Below are 27,686 nucleotides of genomic sequence, written 5' to 3'. Positions count from 1 at the left end.
ACTACAACTCCCAGTATGCCATGCATGGAAATGTAATCACGCCCCCGCCGCGCGGACGCGCATGCGCAGTGGCAGGGCGTGGGCGGGGCGCGCGCGCGGCCTCTCTGCAGTGCGCGGGGGGGCGCGGGGTGAGGGGGGGCGGCGCCGCCATCTTGGGCGCGGGGCGGCGAGCGGCGGCGGCGGCGGTGGTGGAGGTGGAGGTGGCAGGTGAGGCGCCCCGGGTCGCGCTCTGCTCCCCGCCGGGCTGTGCGGCACCCGTCCCTCCTCCGGGCGGCTTCCTGCTGTGAGGCTCGCTCTGCGGCCGCGCCCAGGCGGTGGCCGAGCTGCTGCGGGTGGCGGCTCTCTGGGCGCTGGTTGGGGGTTGGGGTCTGCAGGCCCGGGGCGGGGAGGCGGCTGCAGGGCGAGATGTCCCGCCGGCTGTCCTTGGGAGGGACGTGAGAGTGCCCCTGGAGCCGGCAGCGAGGGAGAGAAGCGGGGCCGCCCGGGAGGGCTTTTCCTCAGCTTCCTCTGAGGGGGTGCTGGACGACCCCATCATTCGTTCGTACACTGCCTGTGGCTCGGGGGGGTTATTAACAGCTGTTAATTAGCTCTCTGGTTGGAATACCTGTGTGGCAGCCTTCTGGTGCTGCACCGGGGGAGGGTGGGGATAGCGTCGGGATGTGTATGGCACAGGAAGGCCGGCGCTGATGCGTCAGGTCAGCCTGAGCAAAGGTTTTTTCCAGTCGGATCGGGCTGGAACTTCACCGAAAACCATTTCCCTGTACGCCTGATCCAAACGTGAATTAGCTGGGTCATGGCTTGCACTCAGCTTCCTCCCTGGAAAACCTGCTGAGGCAGAACGCAGCGCTGCTGATGCCGAACTGCTTATTCTAAGGCTTAAAGCAGGCTCCTGTCCAGCGGCTCTTCTGGATGCATTTCCACATCCATTCCTCTCAGGACTAGGTTTTTGGATTCAGTAAAACTGGAGGAAGCACAGCCTGTGTTTATCACCCAGTGCAGTTGACTTCTTTCCCCACTGGGAAGTGACTTGCTTTTGATCTAGTGTTCTCTCCATAAGCTGTGTGAGTCCATGATCTGTTTTCTGCTTGCTTTAGTATGACAAAACTGCTATCAAGTTTTAGCCTCAGGCTGCCAAAATCTGAGCCTGGAACTTGCCCAGATAGGTGAGTCTGGATGGCTTCTGCGGCTTGGAAGTGGCTTGGAAGTCTCAGTATTGCAGGCTTATAACTGTATATGGGTTCATATCATGTTTGGTTGGGCAACATTTACTTGAATGCTGTCAGAGCTGTAGCTACTGTTTTTTTCCTATAATAAAATCTCTGTGTGTCCCTGTGAGTTTTGCTTGGAGGGACAATCTCAAATCTGAAGAGATGCTGCCAAACTGTCTACTTCCATATTTTTCCTGTCAGAAGGCAGGCATCACTTCTGTGACAATGCCATATTACTGACATCTAGTGACAAAGATACCTGGTGTTCTTTGGGCTGCAGAGTGGCCATGTTCCAGGGAGAGCATTGGGATGTCTTTGAAGGGTATCATGGCTGGCTGTTTCCTCCTCCCAGTCTCCTCCAATTGAGCACAGTCCTGGCTTTTGGAGAATTGAATCTTGAGGCTGTGAAGGGTTACATCTTGAGACTGGTCATGCATTCTTGTTTGATACTATCGCTTTTTTTTTTTTTTTTTTTTTGGTGGAACAGGAACAATCACTAAACAAAACAGGCTTTATAAAGAAACTTCCTGAAACCCTACTTAAACTTTTCTTGCCTCATCGCTGCATCAAAAAAAGGCAAAACCAAGACTGTCTTTTTCAGCACAATGTCTTGCAGTGGTTTTCTAAGCTTGTTTTCCTGAAGACCATTAGAGTATTTAAAAGCTGTTCCTGGGACCAACTGGAGGATGGCCTGTGGTGCCAAAATATAATTGGCTTGTGAGGCAGTGTCTGCTTCTCTCCTTTAGTGAGTGACCTACTGAGTCAAAAGTTACTGTCAAGTCTTGTATTATTTTGATCTTGGCAGGAGGTCAGCAGCTCAGCTAAAAAAAAAAAAAAGCTTGCAGGCAGAGGCACAGAATGTGAAATGCAGTTATCTGCTCTCCAGTAAGAGTAGTGAGAGAAAAGCTGGCACATCAGGGCACCTAGACCATTAATGGTCTGCAGAATGCGAGCTCTTACTCAAACTCCACTCCGTGCCTCCAACCTCTTCTGTTAGAAGAGGCATAGGAAGCAAATCACTATTCAGGTTTGTAGCTCAAGAGTAAAAAGCAAGTAGTTCAAATGACTTTAGAAATGCTTTGGTAGAATGGGTGGAAATAGAAAAAGGCATTGGGGCTGTTTACATTGAGTTGGGCTCAAAATATGGTGGAGAGGTGTGTTAAATGCTGTACCTGTGATGTTTTACTGGAGTAAGGGAGCTTGTTTCTCTGTGTCAGTATTTATCTCTCGTTACTCTTCAGACTGGCTGCGTGCAGTATGGCACGCAGAGGTGGGCTGTAGGAGGACAGCCTGGTAAGGGAACGTGCTTCTCTTCCTGCCCACTGGTTACGGGGATTTATGGGATTGCGTTTAAAATAGGAACAGTTTCTCTGAAACTGATGGGTTTATCTCAGGAGCTCTTTAGCTCAGGGTATGCCCCTTAAGTAAATTATGAACCTGTCTTCCCCAGGATGAAGTGATTGCAGCTACTCTTGTTTAAAACCAAGTGCAGCCCATGGCTTCCTGCAAAGTGGCTAATGCAGCTCTCTAAACAAAGCTTAGGTGCTCAGATTACCTGGTGGGGTGATGGCATTGTTTTGAGCCTTAAGTCTTTTGCGTTGATAATGGCTAGTGCTAGCTGAAAGGATGGGTTTTCCCAACAACTTCAGCTTGCCAGAGCAGCCTGACTAATCCCCCTCTTGCTTCTACTACTGTCACTTGTCCAAGATCATACTGATTTCTGGAATGCAAAAATGGCTGCAGTTGGTGATTTGCCTTCAATATCTCTCCTGATTTCTTCCTGGATGAGAACTCAGCAGCTAATGTACCTTGAACTGCTTAGTTAGATAAGCTCATTAATGCACAGAAGTCTTACTTACTGTTAAGTCAGAACCCAAACTATCTTTTAATAGACTGCTAAAGGGGTTGGTTGCTTTAGACCAGCTTATTAACTGACTTGTGATTGTTTCCTGGATGTACTCTATAGATTACAGAAATCAGCATTCCTATTTGCAGTCATACTAAGTGATGTCTGTGCTGTAGGAGACTTCCAGCCCCTTAATGGGAGTGACAAAGTCCGTGTAGCTGAGTCTTGGGCTCACTGCTGATCAACTTGTGTTTATTTGTACCCTGTACTGGATGTTACAGGAAACTTGATGAAGCTCATGGCATTTCTCACAGTGGGACTGTGGCCAAAAGGGCTCTGCAGGTGAGCAGCAGTCCTGACATCTGCTCGTTCAGCCTCGGTCAATGGCTGCTTGAAGGCTTATTTTCCCCACCTGTACTCCAGACTTTTCTGGGCAGGTATCTCTATGGTAAGAACATCACCCACACAGTTGTCTTGGGAAAATACAGCTGATCCCAAAGTTGCCTCCTAAAATGAATGGACAGATGCTCACTGGTGATGCTACTGGCGCTCATCAAATCCTGGCACAGTTGAGGGATAATGTGAAACTAGTTATGTTGTTATGAGCAGCCTGCTGCACATTTCTCCTGAGCAGTTATTGTTGAGCTGCTGTGTCACCACTGCACCTCTGAAGAGAGGACACAGAGGACTTGCTGAGCAGATGCCATGAGAGCAAATAGACCTGATTCAAGAGTTCCTCAGCTTCTGCCTACACTGGACTTAGAGAAGCTGGCATGGAAGAATACAGAGAAGTGTATTTGTGCTTTCCTGTGGCAGAAATGCCAATACACACCCAAAATTTATGGTGACTCTGGTACCATTAGGCTGTAGGTACATAACATTGCTAGTGACACATTTCCTTCAGATAGTTCCTAGTTCTTTTGGAGCTAGAACAAGTGCTTCTTGCCTTGCTTGTGAAACTGGAGTTACTGTAGCCATGTTACTTTTACCACTGAAGAAAACTGACTAAAAATTCACTGTTTTTCCTAAGCAACAGATTTGAGCAGATCAGCTTGTTTGTTTGTTTTTACTTTTTCAAATGCAGTTACTAAAGGCAGAGAACTGTATTCTAAAGTTTGTGGTGTAGGTTGAAGCTACCACTGTCTCTGCTGGTGCAGGGAAGGGTTAATGGTCTGTGTGGTGTCGTGTGAAAGACCTCAAGTTATGGAACAAAGGTATTGAAGAAAATAACTTACTTGAATATCTGTGTATCTGGGATTTAAGTTACAGTTCAGATTAGTCTTTCATACCCTAATGAACACACGACTGATGTTGCAGTTGTGTCTTATTGCTGGTGTGATGCTGTGGCTTCTCAATGGAAGGCTGCACTGAACAGAAACTACAGCATTGGTGCTGAAAGAGTTGCTGCAGATAAACAGCTGCAGAGGGAGCAAACTGTGCCGGTTAGTTGATTCCTTATGTGTGCCTTGTTTAGTCTATGACAGTTCCATGCTGCTTGTTGTTCATTTTTCTACAGCTATTGTAAGTCAGAATTGATGAAGAGGAAATAGAAGAGGAAAGCTGGGCTCTCACATGCTGCAGGAGGGGGCTGCTCTATCTCCACTTGATTAATCCAGGTTTAGTGCCTCATCTCACTAGGTAGCTTCCAGTCCAGCCATTTGTTGCATCCTACAGTATGTGAAACTGACAGTCCAGCAACAGGATCCTGCTGCCTGAACTTGTGCTCCTGACTTCACTCATGCATTCCAAGTGGGTGGCACACTGAAAGGATAAAGTCTGACTTTTGGAGAACCACCTGGTTTTAGATCAGACCTAATAAACAGAGCATTTTCCATCTATGATAGAATCAATGGACAAAAGCAGTTTTTCAGATACTGTGCTTTATTGTGTCTTTATCTTTCTCTGGACTCCCTTGGTTATGCTCTGCAGCTCACCTGCTGCAGACTGACTTCTGGGGCTTCATCCAGCATGTCCTGGTGGTTTGAGAGGGGGATGCTTATTGCACATCCCCTACACAGTGGGAGCACTGAGACATGATTTGAAGCAAGTATGTGTGATTCTTAGGAACGTGCATGTTATTGTGTCAGTCATTGTAGGCCCAGCTAATCCTGCTGCTTTTCTGTTATGTAACTACTAAAATGCATTAAAATCTTTATCCTAACCTTTGTTTTTATACATGTACTCTTTTCTTTTTTTTTTTTTTTTTTAAGCTGGCTGTCTTAACGCTGTAACTTTGCCACAATTGCTCTAAAGGTATATTTTAATGCTCTCCTCTTCACTTGAGTAAAAAGGCATTCTGAAAAGTCATTTTCATGTCATCTTGCCTCCTGGTGGGTTTATAAGCATGTATATAAGTGTGTGGCCTGTCTGTGATGTTCTTCGTTTCTGGGTTGAAATGGAAGTATATGGATATGCAAGCACTTGGCAGGAGGGTAGGAAGCCTAAAGCCTTAGGTATTTGTAGGAGCTGCATTCAGATGTTCCATCTATCCCAGTAGCTGCTTGAAGAATGCAGAGTGTGTTGGGAGAGGGCTGTTGTTCCTAAATTAAGGTGATTACTCACTAACTGGTGTGAATTCAACGTACTGTGGATCATCCCTGTACCTTAACTAGAATAAATCCGTCCATACTGTAAGTAGCAAACAGGGCTGTAGCTACCAGTGTTGAACAGGTTGCCATATGTTCAAGCTAGTGAAACAGAAGGAGTGGAGCTGCAAAACTCTGAAAATGCAGTTGATGGATCATTAACCCAAAGGTTTCAGCTAGAATCATCTTCGTTTCCAGGCACTTGGTGGTAAACAGTTGAAGAAGTGGTAGGCTTTGCTCTTAAGCTGTGTCTGACAGTTAGTTGTTAGGCTGAGAAAACTCAGAAGCAGTGTAGAGCAAGCTCCCTAGGAAAGGCTGACTGGAGAGGAGCAGAATGAGTCATTGAAAGCTGGTTGAGCAATGCTTTCTGAGTCACGTTGCTAATGCACAGGGAGCAGATGAACCCATCTCCTGTGCTGGAGTTTTTATTCTGAGGTCTGATTCCAGCAGCCATGAGTCACTGAATGTCAGTCTCAAATTAATTTCAACCCTCTTCCCTGTAGTTCTTAACCACTGCAAGTACTAAGATCTTTCACTTCCACAGCTGATCTGTAAAGAAAACTATTAATTATTTTAAAAGAAGTGGAAGATTATGCTAGGTCTGAACTGTACCACTAAAATCCTCATTCTTGTTAGAATGTAACCTTGAAATAGTTGAAAGGAGTATCTGTGAAACTTGAAACACAAAGGAGGATCAAAACAAAGCAGGCTTATTTTCACTGCAGCCACTTCAAGGAGAGCCATTGTCGTCTTGAAGAGCCATTCTTCTTGCTGAGCTTTAAGCAACTTTCTTTTGCATTCTGCCCTTTGTATAGCTTTCCTGTCTGTTCATAGATCTCTGGGCTACTTACTCTACCTCTTGAGTTTCCATCTGTGTGGACATGCTTCCCTTAGCTGGAAGACATACTTCCCTTAGATGGAAGTAATTCTGTGTGGAGGAGTGTGTCTTGGAGGGATGTAATGCAAGGCTTGAACAAAAGACTGGAATGTTGTCCCTGTACCCTCAATTCCCATCATGGGCAAGCTTGGTGAAGGCTGTCATAGAGTAGCCCTGCACCAAACTGAGCTTGCTCTAAGTTGTGTTGATGCCATTTTGCTGTCTGTGCTTGTGATGCCTGGAGCTCTTCAAGATGCAGAACTGCAGAAGTTGAGCAGACAAGAGACATCTGCTTATAATTGTGTTAAATGCCTTGTGTAGCTAAGACCTCCTTGTTCTCTGATGCCATTAGATAAGAGTGTAGCCAGATATACTGCATGTGTCCTTTAGCTACTGCAAAGAATTGATTGATAGCTGGTACAGTTGGGTAGGTCATCTAATACTCTTTCCTTATAGTCACTGTTTTTAGCCCACGTGACTTTGCTGGTACCTGGAAACACTACTAATTGTCTGACACAAATCATTAGGTAAATTGTACTTAAATGTGAATTCAGGTTTAATTTTTAGAGCTCTAGAATTGTGGGTTCTTTCAGACTTGAGAAGAATCACAACTCATATGGAGGCATTCTGCTGCTACATGTGAAATAACACTCATGCATGTCTCAGGTATGTATGGTTGGCTGCCCTTATAAAACAGTCAGAATGGTCCTGATCCTGTGGCCAAATCAATAGTACTAGGGAGAAGTACAAGCTCAGGTGTTAACCAGGGCCTCATGTAGCACAGAGCCAGCCCCTTTCTGACTTTGAGCAAGTTCATTATCAAGTTGTTTTGCCAGTGTAGTACAGCAAAAACACATCAGCTGGTTGGTGGCAGATCTCTGCACACTTCTGTTTTGTACCATTCAAGAATTTGCAATAAGAACACTCCTGGTCAGTAGTCATGGCAGCGGGATGTGTGTGGGTATGAGGGTATTCAGAGTATTAAGGGCAAAGTAGGTCAAAGTCGACCAAAGAGGTGCAGATGGGACTACGAAAATCTGATACACATTGTACAATGGTGCATATAGGAGATGTGCAGATGAAGTAGCAAAGGCAATTCTGGCTTCACCTGTAGCTCTGCAATACGAACCAATGCAGCTCTTAAATGAAGTGATAAACCAATGCCAATGAAGTTGGAACCAGGAGCTAGCTTTGCATGGGCAGTTTGAAGTTTGAACTCATCTCCTGGGATGTTTTGTGTAAGGAGGAAGCCTACCATTTCATTGCATTGATGAAGGATTTTTTGAAGACTAAAAGCCTTTGAGTCATGATCTATCTACTCTCCATCAAACATGCTTTTACTAACAGGTAAGATGAGGAAGCAGTTGACTCTGCTGTCTGGTGCTGTGATGCAATTAAAAATGCTGATTTTTTTTGTCTCTAACTCAGCAAAGCTCTAACATATGAGAAGGCATAGCATCATTATTTCAGTCAACATTTAGAGTTTGTAGATATTCCTAAGAAAAGGCTTTTAATTTCCAAGGCAAAGCTTGATCTGCAGTCTTCTACATGTTTTATAGTAATGCAGTAAATATTCAAATCAAGGCTTTTTCAAAAAGTGATTGGCTTGTCATGCTGGCAAAAGGCTTTTTCTTGCATATGCTGCGTGTCTGATCCTGTTGCTCATCAAAGCAGACATTTCCTTTATACTAAAAATAGTGAAACAAATAACTTAAGCAGCATTAAAACTCAAGAGGGAGATTATTTTTTTTTTAAGACTAGGATGTGCTTTCTAGGATTCTTCTGGAAAGGGTTTGTAGGATTCTTGTGATCCAGCTTTGAGCAGTTGCATAAGCTTCCAGGAAGCTGCTCTATACAATGCAAGTCTTAAAGAGAATGCAGGAACTCTTCACCTTTGGTTGCAATAGTCCATATCTGAATATGGAAGCCAGCACTGTAGAAGTCTGCAAACAATACTTGTTTCTTATCTGGAGTGAAAAAAACTCCAGTAAATAGGAAAGAATTTTCTTAGAGTGGGCAACAAGTTGCTTTCACTGTCCTAATGTTTCTCATTTTTTTCATTGTTTGGCCTGTGTGAATGACCTTGCAAGTGTTTCAGCATCTGCCTGTCTTGCTAGTCAGATGTGTCCAATTCTCCATGTTTTAGGTTTCAGCCCTGCACATTAACACTCCGTGGCCTTTTCATGCCTGTTAGGGCTGTTTGTGCTTTGTGTAAGTAGTTGTGAGTCTGTGGTACAGCCACTTCCTTAAGTGTGTTTGGTTTGTTTGGTTGACCAGTGGGATTGCTTTTTGCTGTGGGGATGCTGAGGTCTCTGCCGCTACAGTTCGTAGCTTTGGTCAGGAAACAGTGAGCAGCCACAAAAGGCTTTTCCTACTCTAACTACATGGGAATCATGAAGCTGCCTATGTCTTAATAGGTCTGGTTACAGAGACTTAGAAGTAAATTAAGTACTGTATCCCAAAGTTATAAACTGTCACAGTTGGGAATTAAAGAAGAACATATTTGAAAAACTATTCTCTGCTAATTGGAGTCTCAGACATGAAAATATGTTTTCATATTTTCACAAGAAGGCACTGACAAGTAGAAGAAGGGAGCCCATTAATAGCCAGAGATACTTGACCAGCAGAATGGGGGAATAAGAGCCAGAAAGGTCACTACTGATCTTTGGATCAGTAGATCTTTAGAGACTGCTTGTCTCTATATTGATTTAACTGACTTTTGGGCTCTTTTGTTCCCCTTTTAATAAGCAGAAGCAGCCATCTGGAAGCTGAAGACCTGAAGTATGAGTGGTGTTACTCTTTGAGGACTCACTAGATGTTGCTAAAAATGTTGGTGTGAAGGCTTGTGACTTCTAGAGGATACATTATTCTGGATAATCCAGAAGTCCTTCAGCCCCTCTGATGTATGTATTGGTTTTGTATTCTCTTTTTTCCCTGACCTTTGAGGTGATGCAAGGCTGGGTCACTTTAACTTTGTCATTGCAGCGTTCCTGAGCAGACACATATCAGTTTGCTGTCAGCATCTGTCTCTAGGTTGGCCTCTCCCTATCCTTTTCACCCAGCCCAGACTAGAGGGTGTAGGCTCACCCACCCAAGGAGCAGTGTGTAGATGGTTGTTATCTAATACTCTGCAGTGCCTAGGCTAAGCAGTTCCCCAAGGTCTGCCCTGTCACAATGGCACTTCTCTTCTTGGGACTAACCCAACCAAGCAGTTGCTGTTTGTGGGTGTTATGACTTTGATCTAAGTGAATAGGAGTGCATAAGACTCCAGGAATGGGATCTGCTGCAGTAGCTGTATATTTTAAAAAGTCTTCTGTATCAATAATTTCTAATGTCTTTGGAGAGAGCTTTGTAGCTCTCTCCAAAGCAATCTTCCTTTGAAGAAAGAGAAAATTAACAGTTTAGGAGGGTAACTTCTGAGGGACTATCTACCAGTTCCAGTGGGTCATGATTGTGACCACCCCAGTGGTACCTTTTGGTCAAATGTCTCTCAGTTTGAATTCTGAAGTGTGACTTGTTCTGGCTGCTAGGGATTAGCAAAGGCTCTTACACTGATGTGTAAAAACTGTGTAAAAGTAGTAATAAACAGAGATGTACTTACTGCTAGGAGCCCCCTGTCATGTGGTGATAGGCTTGGTGACATGTCACATTTGTGTGAACTGCATGTAAAAAGACTTAGGTATTGTGCCTAATTTGTATCTCTGTGTTTAAGGAGATAGAAACTTTATAGTAGAAGTAAGGGATTCTTGATTTGTTTGTAGTTCCAGGCCTGTGTTTTTTTTTTCACATTTAAGACGTATGTTTTGGATACTTGTCCTTGAATCTTAATCTGTCCATGCTGATTTTTGGAATGAGAAGTAAGACAGCTTCTGTTTCAGTGCCAATTTTAAGCTTTCATCCTGGCTACAAATTGTTTCAGCCTACTTATATATGCTCTTTCTTGCTTCAGGTATTAAGCAACATGGGAAGTGAAGACTAAAGTTCCATCATGATCGGAGGCTTGTTCATTTATAATCACAAAGGAGAGGTTTTAATCTCTCGTGTCTACCGGGATGACATCGGGTAAGTGCTTCTGTTGCATCCACGTTTTTTGCATTTTTGTCTCATTTTGGTGCAGTAAACAACCCAGAGCTGCTTTGTTCTGCATTAGCTGTGCATGCATGTAAGACTGCAACTCAACTTGCTGCTCTAGGCTTAGCTTAGAAAAAAGAAGTTTAAGCCCTGGTCACCTACAGTGAAGGATGGCCTGCAGCCAAAGCTGGGACTTTCTTTTGGCCATTATTCCAAGTGCTTCAGCAGCCTGGACTGCCGCTGGGAGCCTACCTCGCTGTAATCACTAAAACTTTACAGGACCAGTAATGCGAGAACTGTCTGCCACACACACTATAGCCAGGGCTCTGAATTAGTTTCAGGCACTGACGTGTAAGATCAAGTACAGGCATGCAGGAGACTGTGGTCTTGGAAAGTTTTATCTGCAAGCAGTCTCATAGCAACCATGGCTGCACTTCTACAGCTGGCTTTCTGTCCCCCAGCTTTGTATGGCAGCCTTGTGTGAAAAGCTTACATTCATTGGGTAACTAAAGTTGTGGGAAGCCTTGAAAACTTTTAGACTGTAGGTGTCTTTTTGCACTTCCCCCAAGTGTTATGATGCTCACTTAGACTGGATCTGTGCAACCCTTAGGCTGCTAGTTTCCAGAAGGTATCTTACTAAAAATATGGTGTCTTGTAGGCAGTGGATAGTGCTGTAGGGAAGTAAGTGATGGTACTGCTTGGACTGAAAACTTTCAGCTTAAGGTTTTTGTGCATAACAGTACTCTTTCTAGTGGGTTTTCATTAGCATCAGGCATTAGGTGGAAGTTAGTAATTAAGTTGCAGAGTTAAGACAGAGCTAATGGAGGCAGAGCTGTTGTGGTAAGTGCTAATTTCAAAGTTCAGTGAGAGAGAGCCTTCAGGCCAGTTTAGGAAAAAAGTAGTTTGTACCAGGTTTCCACCATGTCTAGTGGTAGGATGTGCTGCAAAATAACTTGTTGCCATAAATTATAAAAAACTGTCAAGCCAGTCTGCTTTCAGACTGCTCTCATCTGAAGAGTATGTCCCTTCTGGTTGTGGATTGTCTAGTGGAGGTTAAAAGTTGAGGTAGAACTAATAGCTAGTCAAGGCTTTTACTGTTTCATCGAGGGAGTAGTCAACACAGTGTCTGTAATGAGGCTTCACCTAATGAGCTTTTAAGTCTCTTGGCTTGTTTTAGGTCAGCTGAGGCAAAGTAGATGTTCTAAGGTTGACTGAGTTATTCCAGGACTTCCACATGCAGCTGAGCTGAGGAAGCATTGTATTTCTCAAGCAGAAAGCCAGTGGCTGAATGATGTTTTGCCTCTTTTCTACTATACAAACTCTCATCAGTCTTCAGTACGTGTTAGCTGAAGCTCTTCAGAGCAATTCACGTGACAGGACTGACTTTGTAAAGCTGGTATCACAATGACTGAGCCAAGCCAGTCTGGATTATAGGAAACTTTGGAGAATATTTCAGGTGGGAGCTAGGGACACTTTCACTGGAGTTTCTGACAAAAGTATTTTTTTTGTAGTTTGCAAACTTGAAATGTGTACAAGATTGGTCTCAAACTGTTGTTTATTCAAGAAGGCCTTTTGATTTAAATGGTGTTATGGCTGTGGAGATGCAAACTGGGGAGCAGAGTAGGTATTTTTAATATGATCTTCTATTGCTTTTTGATCTTGGCCCGTTTCTCTTACAGAGTGAGTGCCTTATGTTCAGTACGTGATAAAGTACTTCCTGGTGGCTGGCCAGACAAAGCTAGAAAATGGGATTTCCTGCCTGATCCTATCTTAACTTTTTCATTTGGCAGAGTGCCAGAATATTCCCGTGTTTTCTCTAGGACTTGAGGAGTTGGTGATCTTTTCAGTGAAATCATCCATTCAGTTCTTGTAAAAGTGTCAGTATTGTGACTTTGGTGGAGCTGGTGTTGGCTGTTAACTGAACTTACTCCCCAAGATGCTGGATTTCATCTCAACAGGCCTTCACTACTGGTTTGGATTTTTTTAAAATGTGTAGCATTACAGAAGAAGTTATGAAGTGGCTATGTCTCATCTTGTGGTGTAATCAAGAAACTGAGAGTCTTTCCATTTCCTTGTCTGAGCATTAGCATTATTGGCAGGTCTACTTAAAATTTTTAATGTTCTAACCATCAGTGGGAGGTAAGGAAAGGAACAGCCATGATGGTGTAGCTTGTACTCAACACTAGGAGTTCTATCTCTAACCAAAAGGCTGAGTGATAGACTTCTAGCATACTATATAGTTCTTAGTTCCTAAGCAATAGTTCTGAAGTGCTGTACCCACTCTACTTGTTGGGAGGTAGTTGAATAGGAAATGAGCATAACTGCTCCCTGTCTTCATGAGTGATTGACCCATAAGATTCCTTAGTCTTGGCCATCGCCTTTGGCATTCTGAAGCCTCAGTTTCTGAGTTGGGAGATATTAAAGGTCATCTGTGGTTATAAGAACACCTCCCCTTGCACAGTTTAAGGGCCTTAAAAAGCACATGCTAGTTCAGATGTAATGACCAAAGTGATGAACAACAAGGATATCCTTCTTTTTACATTTTTAAAGGCAGGAATACCACAAAACTTGAACTGTCTTTGCTTGCAACTTAGAATGGCTTTGGTGCATGTAGCGCATCTGTCCATACAGCAGCTAGCTGCATGTATAAGCAGCCTTATTAAAAAAAAAAAAAGAAGGCTAAACACCATGCATATAATTCAGGCTACCGTGGAGGGTTCTGCTGTAATTTTCAAGTGCCTTGTTCTTCAGTGACTTAGTCGTTGGGGAACCTACCTGCATTTAAGAATGCGGGTGTGTAAATGAACTTAAGCTATTTGAAACTGAGCAGCTTACATGAAAAACTGCATGCACCTTAAATGTAATAGGTGTTTGTTTTCTGAGCTTCTAATATGTCACGTCAGCTTTGTGGCTCTTGATCCTTAAGGAAAAAGTGCAAGCTGGATAGAGCAATGTGCAGGACGTGCCCTATCTCTCCAAATGTGCTCCAGCTCTATCAAACTTGCTGTATTTCCTGTTGGCTGGACCAAACCAGAAAGCATCAACCCAAACACCTTCAAATGAGAAGTACTGTCATAGAAATTCCCACCCAGACTTGTAGCCCTATCCTGAGGCAAACTGGGAAGAAGATACCCGATACTCTTCGGTCCCCAGGTGATGCCTCTGATTGAGGCTTTGAGGTTTTTCCGAACCAAGGCCTGCTACCTGTATTAGCAGAGTAGACTGGGTATCACTGTTGTGATACAGGTGCAGCTCACCTGGACTAAATGCCCAGTTAGCCTTAAAGTTCAGCCAAACACAAACCTGTCCATGCTGACTGCCTTACCGTGGCATGTCAGTGCTGTACCTTGCGAGGGCTTCATTGTTTCTGTAGCTTGTTACAGTCCACCCAATACTACCTTGACCTTTTGTGCCAAGGAGCAGGGGGAGGGGGTGCTGTTTGGTCTCTTCTTATCTCTTTGGATTCATTGTGCCTTGTGTGTGTGTTTCTAACCCTTTCTCTTGTTGCTGTCACTCCTCCTTTCTCCGCTGGCGCCATTTCTGTCCATCCCATCTCATTGGCTGCTGTAGCAATAGGTAAGAGACGCGTGGTAGGCCACGACTGGCACTGCACAGTGGGCACCTGGTGTGCTAGCAAAGCCTCCCTGACCTGAGGCTTCTCCTCTAGTGTGCACCAGTCTGGTGACTGGTTCTGGTGCTACTTTTAGCAGGTTAGAACTTGAGGCCGGGAGGGCTAATGCTCTAGAACAGGCTGAATTTTCATTGCAAGGCTTACTGGAGGGAAAGATTTGGGCTTTTAGATATTGTTATTTTATAGTAGATTAAATTACTTTCTTATGGAAAAACTAAAGTAGAAATGAAATAATTATTTGACTCCAACCCACAAACTTTCTGGAGCAATAAAACCTGAGAAGTATTCAAAAGCCAGAATTTTGCTTATAAGGGAGCATGTTTACTGATGAAACTTCTACATATGTCCCCAGACCTTCAAGGAGCAAACACCTGCTGTGGTAGCATATGTTCCTTTGAATATCCTTTGTTTTTTAACTTGGAACTGTTTGTTGGATTGTTGACAACCCTCAGTGCTTACAAGCATTTGTATGCCTTATCCTTGCTTGCAAGGATGATATTACTGTCTGCTCTCAAACATGTTTCTGCATAATCAGTATCATGGCCTTGATGCTGCAGTCAGACCCCCTGTTCTACAGAGTGTCTGAGAGTATGAGTAGTAAAGCACGACTAAATGAGTCTTGGCTTTGTGTGTAGACTGTTGCTTTAAGTTTTGGTCTTGTCATATAAAGCACTTGGCTTCCTTCCTGTATTCTCAGGAGTGGTGGACTTAATTTGGGAAGTTTATTCTGACTTGTAGTTATGGATAAGGAGTATGTGCAAGAGCTGGCATCCAGAATGTCACTTGGAATCCTTGTGTAACAAGGAGGGGTTTTTCCCCTGTTGCTAGTGTATAGACAGTTTGAATCAAAGAGGGCAGCACCTATGGGCAGCTTGCACGGCCCTTTTTCAGCACTGGGCAGAACCCTTGACTCTAAATGATCCTGGACCATGCAGTACACGATTCACTGTGGAGACTCTGAGTCTGGATGCAAGACACCTGCTCTGAAGCAGAGCAGTCTTGAGGTAACTGGAAAGCCAACAGTGATCCTAATCCTCCTGCTGCTTTGTGTCTGCCCTCCAAGGTGTGTGGGGTATGGAGGTGAGCTGGATTTGAGAATTAAAGCTCCCTTCTGGAGTGTACCTGGGCACTGACATCTCTTGGGTGGCCTGGGCAAATATTCCTGTTGTGTAATTGGTTCTATGTCTGGGAGCAACTGCCATTGACACGTATCTTGGGAGACTACAGCTTGCTCTGGGGCAAGAGTGTGAAGGCCTGGGCATGCAGAATAGACAATAGTTAGGTGTTTGGTCAAAACTGGACTCTGAGCCATACATTGCTAATGTATTTGTTTCCAGCTACGACAATCAATTGGGAGTGCTGTCAAAATTAATTGAAGGGAAAGTTTCTTTGCTATCTTACTCCAGATGGAGGTTTGCTTCTCCTTCTGACTACAGTTACACTGTAGTTCAAATCTCCTTAGAGACCATTAGCACTCTCTCTCATTGAACTTGTGCAGGATTTAGTGTCTAACTCTGCTCAGAGCCTTCACTTGTCCCTCTTAGAGAAATCCCTAGGCACCCTCTCTAGGTGAGCTTGATGTGTCTGAGTGTAATGACATAAGCAGAACTGTGCAGCCACTGGTTCCACATTCGCCATGCTGACTTGTCTCTGGTGCTGCTCTCGTAGGCGCAATGCCGTGGACGCCTTCCGCGTCAATGTCATCCACGCACGGCAGCAGGTGCGCTCGCCTGTCACCAACATCGCCCGCACAAGCTTCTTCCATGTCAAGCGCTCCAACATCTGGCTGGCTGCTGTCACCAAGCAGAATGTCAATGCTGCCATGGTATTCGAGTTTCTTTACAAGATGTGTGACGTGATGACTGCCTACTTCGGGAAGATCAGTGAGGAGAACATAAAGAACAACTTCGTCCTGATCTACGAGCTGCTGGATGGTGAGATGCTTCCCTTATATACTGTGGCCTATTGCACTTGGTCATTCTGAATTCCTTAGATTAGTGTGATGCAGTAATAATCCTTGAAATATTTTTAAAATGTGTGCAGAGTTCAAAATTACTTGTTTGGGTTTCTAAAGCCACCTGTACTGCAAATGTGAATGGTACCTCAAGTCCATAGCCTTGTGCTGATTCCCTTTCCTGAAATGTTGGGAGCTGTGCACTTGTATGACTGAGACAGCTGGTACTGGAGCTCAGCTTGAGGGGATCTTGCGTAGATATCAGGCTTTCCTTACTCCAAGGTATATCAAGAGGACTGTCAGTAGCACCTCTAAGGCCAGCTGGTGCCCAGGTGGCTCTAGCACTAGGAAGTAGTCACCCCAGGCTTAAGTTGATTGCCTGTAGTAAGTTGCCTTTTGGGCTCAATTCTGAACAGAAGGAAATCAATAAAACCCAATGTGCTATGTCCTAACCCTACCTCCCCCACTGATACAGCTCCAGATTTCACCACAGATTAATAACAGTGTCCCTTCAGCTCTTTGTGGTATCAGCCTGCTTATGGAGGTTGCCCTTGAGCTGCCCCTGTTTCACATATCATGAGCACTTTGTGTTAGTTACGTTTCAATTTGTTTTCTAGACAAGGCACCACACGTGTGTGTCCTAGGATTCTTAGCCAAAGGTCACAGTGATTGATGTTTTCCCGTTCCCTCAGGGCAGACCAAGAGACTGCCTGTTCTTTGCTTTGGTCAGTCACTGCTGTCTCCTTGCAGGCACAGTGAGATCAAACCTCCCAGTGTGATATTGCTCAGTATCATGTTAGTGGTCATCTATCCCCTCTAAATCTCTTGTGGATTGTTCTCTTCCTCTTTGAGGGGAGTAGGTGTGTACTGTACACTGTGTGTAGTTAACATCTGTTTCCCTCCTACACTCATCCTGCAGTGCCACTACTCAGCTGTTGTTTTGGTTTTTATTACAACTTCATAAAAACAAACAAAAAAAAAGCTACAAAGATAAAATTGCTGTGGTGTTATATAAACTCTCTATAGTCCCTTGGATGTTTTTGGAAAAACTCCTCAGTGTGCCCTCTGCAGATGGCTAGGTTAGTTGATATTTAGTCCTGAGGTGCGGTTGTATTTAAAAACTGGCAAATTCATCACTTGCACAGTTTTCCATCACCCCTCATCTCCAAAGTATTGCTTTGGGAACTCAGTGTAGCAAGAATTATTTTTTTCTCTTGGTAAGGAATGCTGCAGCAATTTATCCAGAAGTTCAATGTGTAAGCAGAATCTATGCACTTATTGCCCCTCTCCCTATAGGAACGGTTAGCCTAGTTGATGTGTTTATACCTTGTAGCTCTGAACTAACCTTTTACCCTTCTGTAGAAATCCTGGACTTTGGCTATCCTCAGAACTCTGAAACAGGGGCCCTGAAGACTTTCATCACTCAGCAAGGCATCAAGAGTCAGGTAATAAGAGGAATTTGGGATACAGCACTGCTCTGCTAGTTAATTTTTGCTTAGCGTCTTGATTACCATCTAAGCATTTGACCTGTATGGAAGGTGCCTGAATGAGAACACCCTGGCAGGGTTGTATCTCAGTGGCACTCTGTTCTAGGTGTCCCTGCATTGTGTTACCTTGTGTTCCCTGGCACACGATAAGATGTAGGAGGAAGAGCCCAGAGCTAGGATAATGTCGGTTCCTTGCATGTAAATATATATGATTGCTGGCTTCAGGCTCTGCTCTGTGTCAGCTTCTGAGAGGATAAACAAATCTACCTGCTGAACCAGAAGTAGCTCTTTTGCATGTGAATCTCGCTGAGCAGGTCTGTTATCCACCAGAGCTGTCAGGTTTTCATGCCTGCCTTATAATGCAGTATTCTTCAGCCTTGCAAATCTTGCTGTTAAGTCAGGAAACTCACGTTGCTCTGTCTCTGCCTGTAACATCCTTGCAGGTTAGTGTCAGTACAGCCTGAGTTTTCTTATGTTAGAGATGAGAATTTCTGCTGTGCTTTTAGCATAGTATTAACCCTTGCAACAAAGTTTACGTGGCATTAGAAGATAAAGGATGTGTTGGGAAAAAGATGATTAGTTGGACTGGTTTGGGGGAACGTGTTTAGTTCTAATCTTACTCCAGGTACAGCCCTCAGAATTAGGCTTCCTGTCTCATAAGATCATGCTTAACCTCTGAATTCGAAGGAAACTCATAATCCATTTCTCATAACCCCAAGGAATATTGTCCTCCTTGTCCACCTGATAGATCTGTGCAAGTCAGGACTCAGCCTAAAAGTTAGTCCTCTCCCCTGCATAGCAGTGAACCAGGAAAAAAAAGCTGGGAGTCTGTAGTGAGGCAGTCTGTGGCAGAGTAAAGCTTCAGCCTCAGGTACAAACAGAAGCAAAGGGCTAAACAAGAGCCTGCATGGAGACTATTCTTGTTTGCATTAGCAGAGGTCAGTCTCTAGAGACTCTGTTTCAACTCGCTTTATCAGCACTGATTTCCTGAGAATTCCTTTTTAAACTTTTAATTTAGTAGCAAGACTAACTGCATTTCAAGAGGAGGTGAGAGAGAAGCTTCCCCTGAGCAACATACTTCCCACTAGAACAGCAAACTGTTTTGCAGCATGGCCAGATGTGAGTGCATCCGGTCTCAGTCCCCATCACGAGTCCTAGTGTAAATCTCTGGCCTTCTGTACTCTTGACAGTTTGGGCAGTCAGCACTAAAGATAGCTGAATCAGCTCCTGTTCCTAGAAAAACTCAGAACTAACCACCACCCTCACTTCCTTCCCTTTCTCTTTTTTTTTTCTTTTGTTGGTTTTAACAAACTCTTGTGCAGTTTGTTGCAAACCACTGTCACAGTACCATACTTAATTCAGCAGCACGTTTAGATCTTTCCTGACAAAGAGGAGTTTTGCTTTCAGCTTTACACAAGTAAGCAGTTCTTCCGCTCAGTATTGGAACTTTGTGCAGCCCAGTTCAAAAACCAGAAGCAATCCATTGCAGGCAGAGGATGGCAAGGACACCAGTTGAAACAGTGCTGCCATGTACTTTTAGCTTTCAGCTCCTCATTGACTTAGAGCCAGTTCACAGAGGTACCCAGGACCAAAATCTGGGTCTGAATGGTCTATCAGCTGTGTTCCCTATCTTCTCTTAGTTCTTCCTGATGATGCTTTCCTTGGGCTTGTGTCTTGATAAATTTAAGGAGCAAAATCTATGGCAGACTTCCCAAACTCTACTTTTTGACTTTGTTCTCAGTGAAAGATTGGAGGTGTACTGTGCTCTGAATGCCCTCCCTGTGTGTCTACAGTGGTCTTTTCAGGGCAGGTGATCTTGAAATTGCAAGATCTGCTTTATTCTCTTTGAAATAAAACTGCTGAAACTGCTGCAGTGCTTGCCAAGGAAGTAGTTTTGTGCTCTGGGAATGAAGTGATGTGCCACACAGATTTTAAAAGGTGTTGGTATGCAACCATAGGTATTTTTTAGTGCTAAAATGCTGGTGTTACTTTATAAACTGGGCAGAGGGCCACCACCAGCTGGAAGATCCCAGGAAACGTGCTGGTAGCTGGCTATCTTTAACCTAGTCAACATGCTGGCAACTCAGCACAAGGTGGGCCATTTTGGGCCATTTTAGCTGACTTATTTGCCCAACTCTGGGAAGCACCTGCACCTGACAAATTCCAGACCCAGGTGTCTTCAGTGCCTCCCTTCGAGAATACTCATGATGCTGGGTGGTCTCAGCTTCAGCAGCTGCTTCCAGATCCATCCAGTCACTTTACAGAGTAAGTGTAGGGTCAGGGTACTGGTGTTGTTGCAGGAGATGAGAATGTCATTACATGATCAACATCCCTTTGGAAGACAGAGCACTGGGTATTAAATCTACGTGTTCCTCTAAAGCCTGAACAAAGCATTGAACAAGGCAGTGCTTTTTTTGTGGGACAGACAAGAGAGGTACTTTGTGTACTGTATTGAGCACTTACCTGGGCAGTTCTCAGGCGAATATTAAACTGTCTCTTAGATGATATGACAGTGGCTGTGCTTGCTGAGGAACTGACCATGTTTGTGGCAGGAGCATGTGTGAAGCTGAGATCATGTGCTGCCACCCTGTGGGCCTACTGCAAGGCTGCTGTGGGAGAGCCCACTTGTGTCTTTGCAGTTGTTGTGGTGGAAGAGAAGAATTAACAAGGATACCACTTTATACAGGACCCAAAGTGCCTGGTATTTCCCATAGTCTGGGCATCTGTGACATGGTGGACATTGAGGATTTGCATTAGGAACACCAACCTGAGTCTGCTCTGCATAGAAATATTTTTGGAATGGTATTTTGCCTGTGTCTCTCTCTGCTGCACCTTGCATTTGGATTGTCAATAATGGGCCAAGGCTGAAAATTCATTTCACTGCTTGGAGTATTGGGTTTCCTGCAGGGAGCTAAAGGTCAAAACCCCTCATCTTGTTTGTGCTAATTAGCTACCTAATTAACAAAGAGCTGACCTGCTTTTTTCCTGTCCTCAGGTAGCCTTAAGCCTAATCTGCCTCTTTCTCCCTTCTTCCCTTCTCTTGCTATTGACCTGCTTGCCTGTTAACTCTGTCTACACTGCACTTGCTACTATACATCTGCTTCTTGACTTTCTCCATGTGACTGGACCCCATCTCTAGCATCAGGTAGGAAAGCTCTCTGTGCCTCTTAACCCTTGGTGCTTTTTGGAGGCTTAGAGCCTGGGTACTGTTAGATGCATTTTGGGTTAGTGTTGCTATGACTGTAGTTATTAAGAAACAGGCCTTGGGGGTTAGCTCTCTTCTGGCCCTGGAGTTTCATGTTGGATAAGGGTGTGAACTGCTACATCAATCCATGTTAAGCTTCTCTTCTTAAAATGGATTGATGTGACAGTCAGAGACATGATTTGAATGCTATTGGTGGAGCCCATGCCCCCCTGCACTGAGATAGCCTAATGGAGTTGCTAACAAAGCAGAGCAATGTTCCCTGCTGTTGCTATGGCCAGTTCTTGGTTAGGTATAAAATTTGATGTTCTGAGGAGGGAATGACCAAATCACGTAATGTGTGACAACACCCATATATAAGTGACAAAAACATTTATGTGTAATAAATGGCAAGTGTTTGCTCTTAGATTCAGAGCAAGGTTTCTTAGTCCTTGAATTTATTTAGAGGAATTTATTTATATCTAAGAGGTTATTTCTTCTCTTCAGACCAAGGAAGAGCAGTCCCAGATCACCAGCCAGGTGACTGGACAGATTGGATGGAGACGTGAAGGAATCAAATACCGTCGCAATGAACTCTTTCTTGATGTGCTGGAGAGTGTGAATCTCTTAATGTCCCCACAGGGTAAGTAGAGGGGGTTGAGCTGGCATCCTTCTCCTGCTCAGGATTTGTGAATAGTGAGTCTTGTAAGTGTTCTGAACTGTGATCTCCTCTAACCAGGTCAGGTTTTGAGTGCCCATGTCTCAGGCAGAGTGGTGATGAAGAGTTATCTGAGTGGAATGCCAGAGTGCAAGTTTGGCATGAATGACAAGATTGTCATTGAAAAACAGGGCAAAGGGACTGCGGATGAAACGGGGAAAAGGTAAGAGCTTTGGACCTGGTGACCACTTGCCACCAGGGACTCTTATGAAAGGGCAGCCCTTAATAGCTTTTCTGATCTGACAGACATAAAGCTGAGTTTTTTTCTTCCATTCAGATGTACTACTAACTTTGGGTAGATCAGCTGTCATACAAGCTACCAGCCTACAGAGGGCTGCTCTACAGCTCTTTAAGTATTGAGATTCAAACATAGTTTTAAGTGTAGAGTTCTTGGACCTGGAAACACTGCCCCAAGTTGGATTTTCCTAGAACCTGTAGCTCCAATAGTTTTGTTCAGTGCAGAGACTCTTAAATCATAAAAGCAGTAGCAATGCTCCCAAGAAATAGTGAAAGAATCCCTTTGCCTACTTTACCTGGACTGTTCTCACAAAGTAGAATGAAGACTGGGGAAGCTCCTCCTGCTGATTACAGTGGCTGTGGGAGTAGGAGGCACATCCTTTCCGAGAGCCTAGCTACCCTCCCTCCCAGCTGCACTTCAGTCAGTACCATTGAAGCTGAAAACAGCTCTTAATGCCTTCTCCAGCTTTCCTGCTTGGGGCAAAGAGATAAAAGCAATGGGACTGCCACTTTCGTCTCACTAACCATTTGCAACTCATCTGTATTTCTCTTGGTTGTTTTTTTGTTGTTTGTTTTTTTTTTTTTTTTTTTTTTGACCCCCAGTGAATTGGGAAGGTAGATAATCTGCTTCAGCTTTGTGTGCACTCTGCTCTCCCCCTGTCTCTTGCTTTGTGTGACTTGTGCATGTAACCTGGATCTCAGACACTTTCCATGATGGTTCCTGTAAATGGAGCTGAGCTGCTATTTGCCTTTTCTCTCAGAACCAAGCCAAGAGCTATTGCTTCACTGTCACCTTTAAGCCATCTTTCCTGTAACTGAATTGAGTAAAATGGATGTAAAATGGATGAGCCTGAGATGGCTGATGGCCCAGTGAGGATTTACTCTAGTGAAAATATCAACTGCACAGGCCTTGAAGAGCCAGTACACTGTCCCAAAGCTCCTGTGCCAAATGCCTTTGCCAGTTAATATGCTATTTTTGAGTTATAGAAGTAAGATGAACAGGGATTCTTGGTAGGTCGTTCTTGCTAGCTGTGATTATCCAGTTGGCATCTCCAGCTTGGAGATGTTATTCTCCAGAAGCATTTAGTTAGGAGGTGACCAAAAGGGACAGCTGCTGTCAGTAGCTTTTTGGAATCCAGCTTGTGGTAAGGCCAACCCTGAGTAATGCTGCCTGAGACCTGGAGCAGTCCTAGGCAGAGGGCTTTCCCAATTGTTTTCCAAAGAAATAGAAATTAGTTGGCTAATGTTGGTTGTCATCTGGGCAACAGATAAGCAAAGACTAACTCCTGCTTTTGAAGCACAAACGACATCACTGGTGGTTGTGTAACTAGACAGCCAGTCAGCCTGGGGTCAGTCTGCTTCCCTTTGTGTATGTAATGGTGGTTCCTAGGACAGCTAAACCTACGGTAGTTCTCACACTGTCTTAGCATATTAGCATGGCTTTCCTGTTGCTTACAGCAGTTGAGGCAGCCTAGATACCTTAGTGATACACTGCTGCACCTTTTCTACACTGCTGCCTCTTCTGTTGCTCTTGCCTCCTGGTCCCTCTCAGTAGCTGAGGAGTTTTGGCTGGCCTAGAACCTGTATTCTCAGGAATTAGTACCTGGCACAAATTCAGTGCTGGCAGGTTAGGCTGGTGCACCTACATGGACAGGTGGTAGCTCTTTAGGTTTTTAGGAGAGATACAGACTTGTATGTCAAAATATCATGGTTTTGGCAATTTGGTTCAGATTCAAACCACCTGCTGGCAGTGTGGAAATGAACAGTTGTGAAGAGATTTCTGAACAGGAAGACTCTGAACCTGGCATTTCCTGGCTGTGTGGCAGTGGGATAGCTTTGTGGACAGGAAAGTGTTTTTTCTCCTTTGAACTGTGCTGTGAGAAGACTTGGGCTGGCAGAGTTGCCTTTGCAGTACTGAGTGCTGCTGGCAGGCAGACCCAAGTATTGTGTTGCTGGCTGTGACAGAAAGGTGCTCTTCTAAGCTCTCTCCTCTTTGGGGAGAAGGGGGGAAAAAATTCTTTCAAACAAGCTTCCTGAAATACGATTCTTGTGGTGGTGAAACAAGTAAAGTCTGAGCCAAGAGGCTGCTGTCCCCTAAATCTCTCCCTGCCTCCCCATTTCCTGGACACCTGCGATGGCAACATGCTCTGTAGAGTAGTTTCTGCCTGGATAGATTTTGACTGCACCAAGATACCAGAGCTGCAGCTTGTGCTTCTCTAACTGTGTTTTGTGATTTTAGCGGCAAACAGTCAATTGCCATTGATGACTGCACTTTCCACCAGTGTGTGAGGCTCAGCAAGTTTGATTCTGAGAGGAGCATCAGCTTCATTCCACCAGATGGAGAATTTGAGCTCATGAGGTACTGTGGGTGTGGGATGAACAGGCTGGTGTTGGCATCTGCTTGCTGCTACAGTAGTGTTGTTGCTCCCAGGCAGACTTGCAGCCCTTGAGCACTTAAGAAGTACACACTTACCACCACTTTTTCACAGTGGTATCTGTAGGGTATTCCACAAATCCATCTGTTACAAATGTGGAAGCCCAACTGTGTTTAGTTTTCTTTGCCACAACCAGTGTTGGATGTGGATTTTCTTGCTTTTGAGCTTCCTGTATCTGTTGTTTTTAGTGTTTAACACTGGTGTCCTTGAACAAGACTGTTGGCAGGAACCAGATATAAACCTTGAGATGCAAGAGGCCATTGCTGCCCTACAGCAGCACAGATCTTAACTGCTATTTCCTTCTGGGATGTTTCCCTTTCTGGCTGATGTTTCCAAGTTCTTTGCTATATTCAGAGGCTATCTCTTTAGGAGGGTAATACAGTTTGAGGTGTAAGGGAGTTAACTGCTCCTCAGAGTTCACTGCAGTTTCCATCCCTGCAGATACCGAACCACAAAGGACATTATCCTTCCCTTCCGTGTGATCCCACTGGTGCGGGAGGTGGGCCGGACCAAGCTGGAAGTGAAGGTGGTGATCAAATCAAATTTCAAACCTTCCTTGCTGGCCCAGAAGATAGAGGTAAGAGGGGAAAAAAAACCAAAACAAAACAAACAAAAAAAACCAACGTGGTATCTTGTGCCTGGAAATCATGCCTCTAGTTTATGTCCACTGCAGTGGAGTCCTCACAGATGAGTATTTACGCTTGAACAGGGCTAAAAACGTGAACTGAGTATCTCTTAAATGTGTGGTGCTGCTCTGCTATGGGAAGGAGCTGCTGTAGAGTAGGGAGGTGGAAGCTGTTTTCATTTGTACAGCTACCTTGGCCAGGGGCCTCACTCCATCCCTGCAGCAACTGTTCGCTTAATTTCTCAGCCACTGTGAAAATTTCATATTCTTCTGTCAGCATGATCTGATGGTATGTCAGACAGGCAGCAGGCTGTGAGCTGTGTAAGACAGGCTAGGGGTGGCTCTTTGCAGCATAGTCCCCATCTGAGAAGGCTTACTGCTGCAAGGCTGGACTATCCAGAGCCTGCTGCAATGCCTGGTATCTTTCCTGAGCTCATCTCCCCAACATTAGCCAGGATTCCTGCATCATGGAGATCTCTGCCCTGTTCCTTTACTGACTTTTGTGTATTATGGAACTGTGAATGTGTACTTCAAAGCAAGAAACTGGAGAGCTAGCCTAGGATGCCTTGTGATAGCTGATGATCTCTGGGCCATGAGCAGGGAGAGAGAAGGCCCAAGGGGTCCAGGACAGACCGTCTGAGACTGCCCAGAGTGCCCAGGCTGCAGTCTCCTTGCCCCCGCTTACCAGACACTGCCTTGCAGGTCCGGATCCCAACACCCCTCAATACCAGTGGAGTGCAAGTCATCTGCATGAAAGGGAAGGCGAAGTACAAGGCCAGTGAGAATGCCATAGTCTGGAAGTAAGTGAGCGTGTTGGGGCTGGCCTGCAGGGGCTGACCTTGGGGAGGGAGGAACTGTTTAGTGTTCCTGTCTGCCCTGAGATTACATACTGAAGAGGAGCATAAACTTGGGCACTTTCTCACTTCTGAGCTTTCTCCAATAGGATAAAACGTATGGCTGGAATGAAGGAATCCCAGATCAGTGCAGAGATTGAACTGCTGCCCACCAATGACAAGAAGAAGTGGGCTCGGCCTCCCATCTCCATGAACTTTGAGGTAAGTACCTGTGTGCCTTTCAGGATGAACCCAACCTTGGAGAAGCGTTGTCAGTCCCTCTTGCAGGTTTGAGTATCCCCTGTGACAAGCAGACAGGTGAGGTCAGCCAGATGGCAAAGCTAACGGAAGAAAATTGCCCTTAGAGTCACAGGAGTCTGGCTCCATGCATGCAGGGAGTAGGGAAGGGAACAGTGGCTCTTGATGTCAGTTTCTAGATGCATTACCCAGGGGTCCTCTGGCATTTGTGTATGGAGAGCATCTTACCCCCATTCCTATGCTCTCTGTTGCCTTTCTGTCTCTCAATAGGTCCCATTTGCACCCTCTGGGCTGAAGGTGCGTTACCTGAAAGTCTTTGAGCCAAAGCTGAACTACAGTGACCATGATGTGATAAAATGGGTGAGGTACATCGGCAGGAGTGGGATCTACGAGACCAGATGCTAGCCCCAGCAGGCTGGCAGGCTCCCTCTTCTCCAAGCCATGCTCTGCCTCTCCTCGGTCTTCAGCTACATTGAGATGTCTGCCTGGCCCCTCGACGCAGATTGAAAGACCCTGTGGCTCACCCCGGGAGTGGACTTGCCTGCCTGTGTTCAGTTACCACCCACGCTGCAGATGAAGTTCAGAACCCCGTCATGTGCAGGGTTGCAGTCAGCCCCCTGCTCCCCGTCCCAGGGTGGGCAAGGGCTAGTCTAACTCCCATCCTCTTGTGATCTTTCTAGGGAACGTCCACCATTAAACTCCTCTTCTGTTGGTGTCTCACTACTTGCATCATATCCTAGTATTTTTGAAGTTCTTGTGCATATGTACTCGTAGAATAGACCTAAACATAGACTGGACAAATCTGAGTTGAAGTTACCCTGGCTTCTGTACTAGCTATTGCTGTTGTGGTAGGTGTTGCTGGCCAGTCTAAGATGTCTGGGGTGGTGAGTTTGTTGGGCCACCACCACAGGAGATGGTGGGCTCACCAGATCTCACCACAACCTTATTTCTTGCAAAGTTGTCAGTATAGAGTCCTGCCATGGGAAGGTTTGTGACCAAAAAGGATGAGGGTTTAGGCTCTTGCTGGTGTGTATGTGGGTGGCACAGCATTTCAAGTCTTTGGAGCATTTACCCATACCCACTGCTGGCTTGAGCCAGTCTGTCCTTTCTAAACAAATTGGAGACATGCTCCCCCACTCTCCCAGGGAGTGTGGGTCAGCTGAGCTCTGTCAGGATGTGAACAGGGTCTGTCCTTGGGGAATCTCAAATCCAGTTGGCAGTAAGAGCCCCCTGACCCAGCCTGCCCTCTCCAAACTTCTACCAAATGCTTCTGGGCCATAGGAATGCTGCTGCAACCCACAATCCTGCTTCTGGTAGTGTGGTCTCCATTTTGTACACTTTGTGATTTGTCCAGCTCTGAATCTAATAAAGTATGTAGAATGGAGAAGGCTGCCTGCGCTGCTGTTTGGGACTGGTGCTGCAAGAGCCTGGGCTCTGCCATGGGCTTGTGCCACAGTGTCTTGGGGCTTGCTTGTGCTGCTTCCCCAGGCCTGGGCTGCTTGGGGGCTGGTAGGTGAAAAGGACAAGGGATGCTTTTATTTCCAGCTGTGCCAGTGCTGCAGCTCTCTGGAGGAAAGAGGATGCTCTGGGCTTTCCTTGGGGCTACAGCTGGGAGGAACTGAACTCGGTGGTGTGTCCCAGCCCCCTGTAAGTCTGGCTTCTGTGCCCCAGCTAGTCATCTTTTCTTTGTGCATGCCTGAAAAAAAACTCAAAAGCCATTTCCCCTTTTAACTTGGCTTT

At 45.1% G+C, this 27,686-nt stretch overlaps 1 protein-coding gene across 7 annotated transcripts; it reads left to right on the top strand.

Moving 5' to 3' along the window:
* The first annotated feature begins 92 nt into the window (after positions 1 to 92).
* Positions 93 to 26,666, top strand: AP2M1 (adaptor related protein complex 2 subunit mu 1). 7 transcript variants are annotated; one of them, XM_056499256.1, is made up of 12 exons: positions 126 to 207; positions 9,268 to 9,419; positions 10,466 to 10,578; positions 15,887 to 16,152; positions 17,535 to 17,617; positions 21,348 to 21,483; positions 21,580 to 21,721; positions 24,035 to 24,154; positions 24,672 to 24,807; positions 25,558 to 25,655; positions 25,799 to 25,910; positions 26,217 to 26,666. In XM_056499256.1, the coding sequence occupies exons 3-12, from the start codon at positions 10,505 to 10,507 to the stop codon at positions 26,349 to 26,351; spliced, it is 1,302 nt and encodes a 433-aa protein (XP_056355231.1). In that variant the 5' UTR covers positions 126 to 207; positions 9,268 to 9,419; positions 10,466 to 10,504; the 3' UTR covers positions 26,352 to 26,666. The 7 variants fall into 7 exon arrangements, with proteins under 7 accessions (XP_056355235.1, XP_056355231.1, XP_056355232.1 ...); XM_056499257.1 differs by lacking the exon at positions 9,268 to 9,419 and adding an exon at positions 1,095 to 1,163 and having other exon boundaries at positions 131 to 207; XM_056499262.1 differs by lacking the exon at positions 126 to 207 and adding an exon at positions 7,084 to 7,182.
* The last annotated feature ends 1,020 nt before the right edge of the window (positions 26,667 to 27,686 follow it).

This window comes from Oenanthe melanoleuca, chromosome 9 (assembly GCF_029582105.1).
Source record: "Oenanthe melanoleuca isolate GR-GAL-2019-014 chromosome 9, OMel1.0, whole genome shotgun sequence".
NCBI lineage: Eukaryota > Metazoa > Chordata > Aves > Passeriformes > Muscicapidae > Oenanthe > Oenanthe melanoleuca.
Note: the sequence above shows the minus strand (reverse complement) of the source record. Positions and strands in the feature narration are given on the sequence as shown.

What these genes read in the sequence shown, in the direction of transcription:
- AP2M1 (XM_056499260.1), top strand. Translation starts at nt 10,505, where the DNA reads ATGATCGGAGGCTTGTTCATTTATAATCACAAAGGAGAGGTTTTAATC. An exon ending in TCTCTTAATGTCCCCACAGG is followed by an intron (nt 21,484 to 21,579) that starts GTAAGTAGAGGG and finishes TCCTCTAACCAG; the next exon opens with GTCAGGTTTTGAGTGCCCAT. An exon ending in GAGAATGCCATAGTCTGGAA is followed by an intron (nt 25,656 to 25,798) that starts GTAAGTGAGCGT and finishes TTTCTCCAATAG; the next exon opens with GATAAAACGTATGGCTGGAA.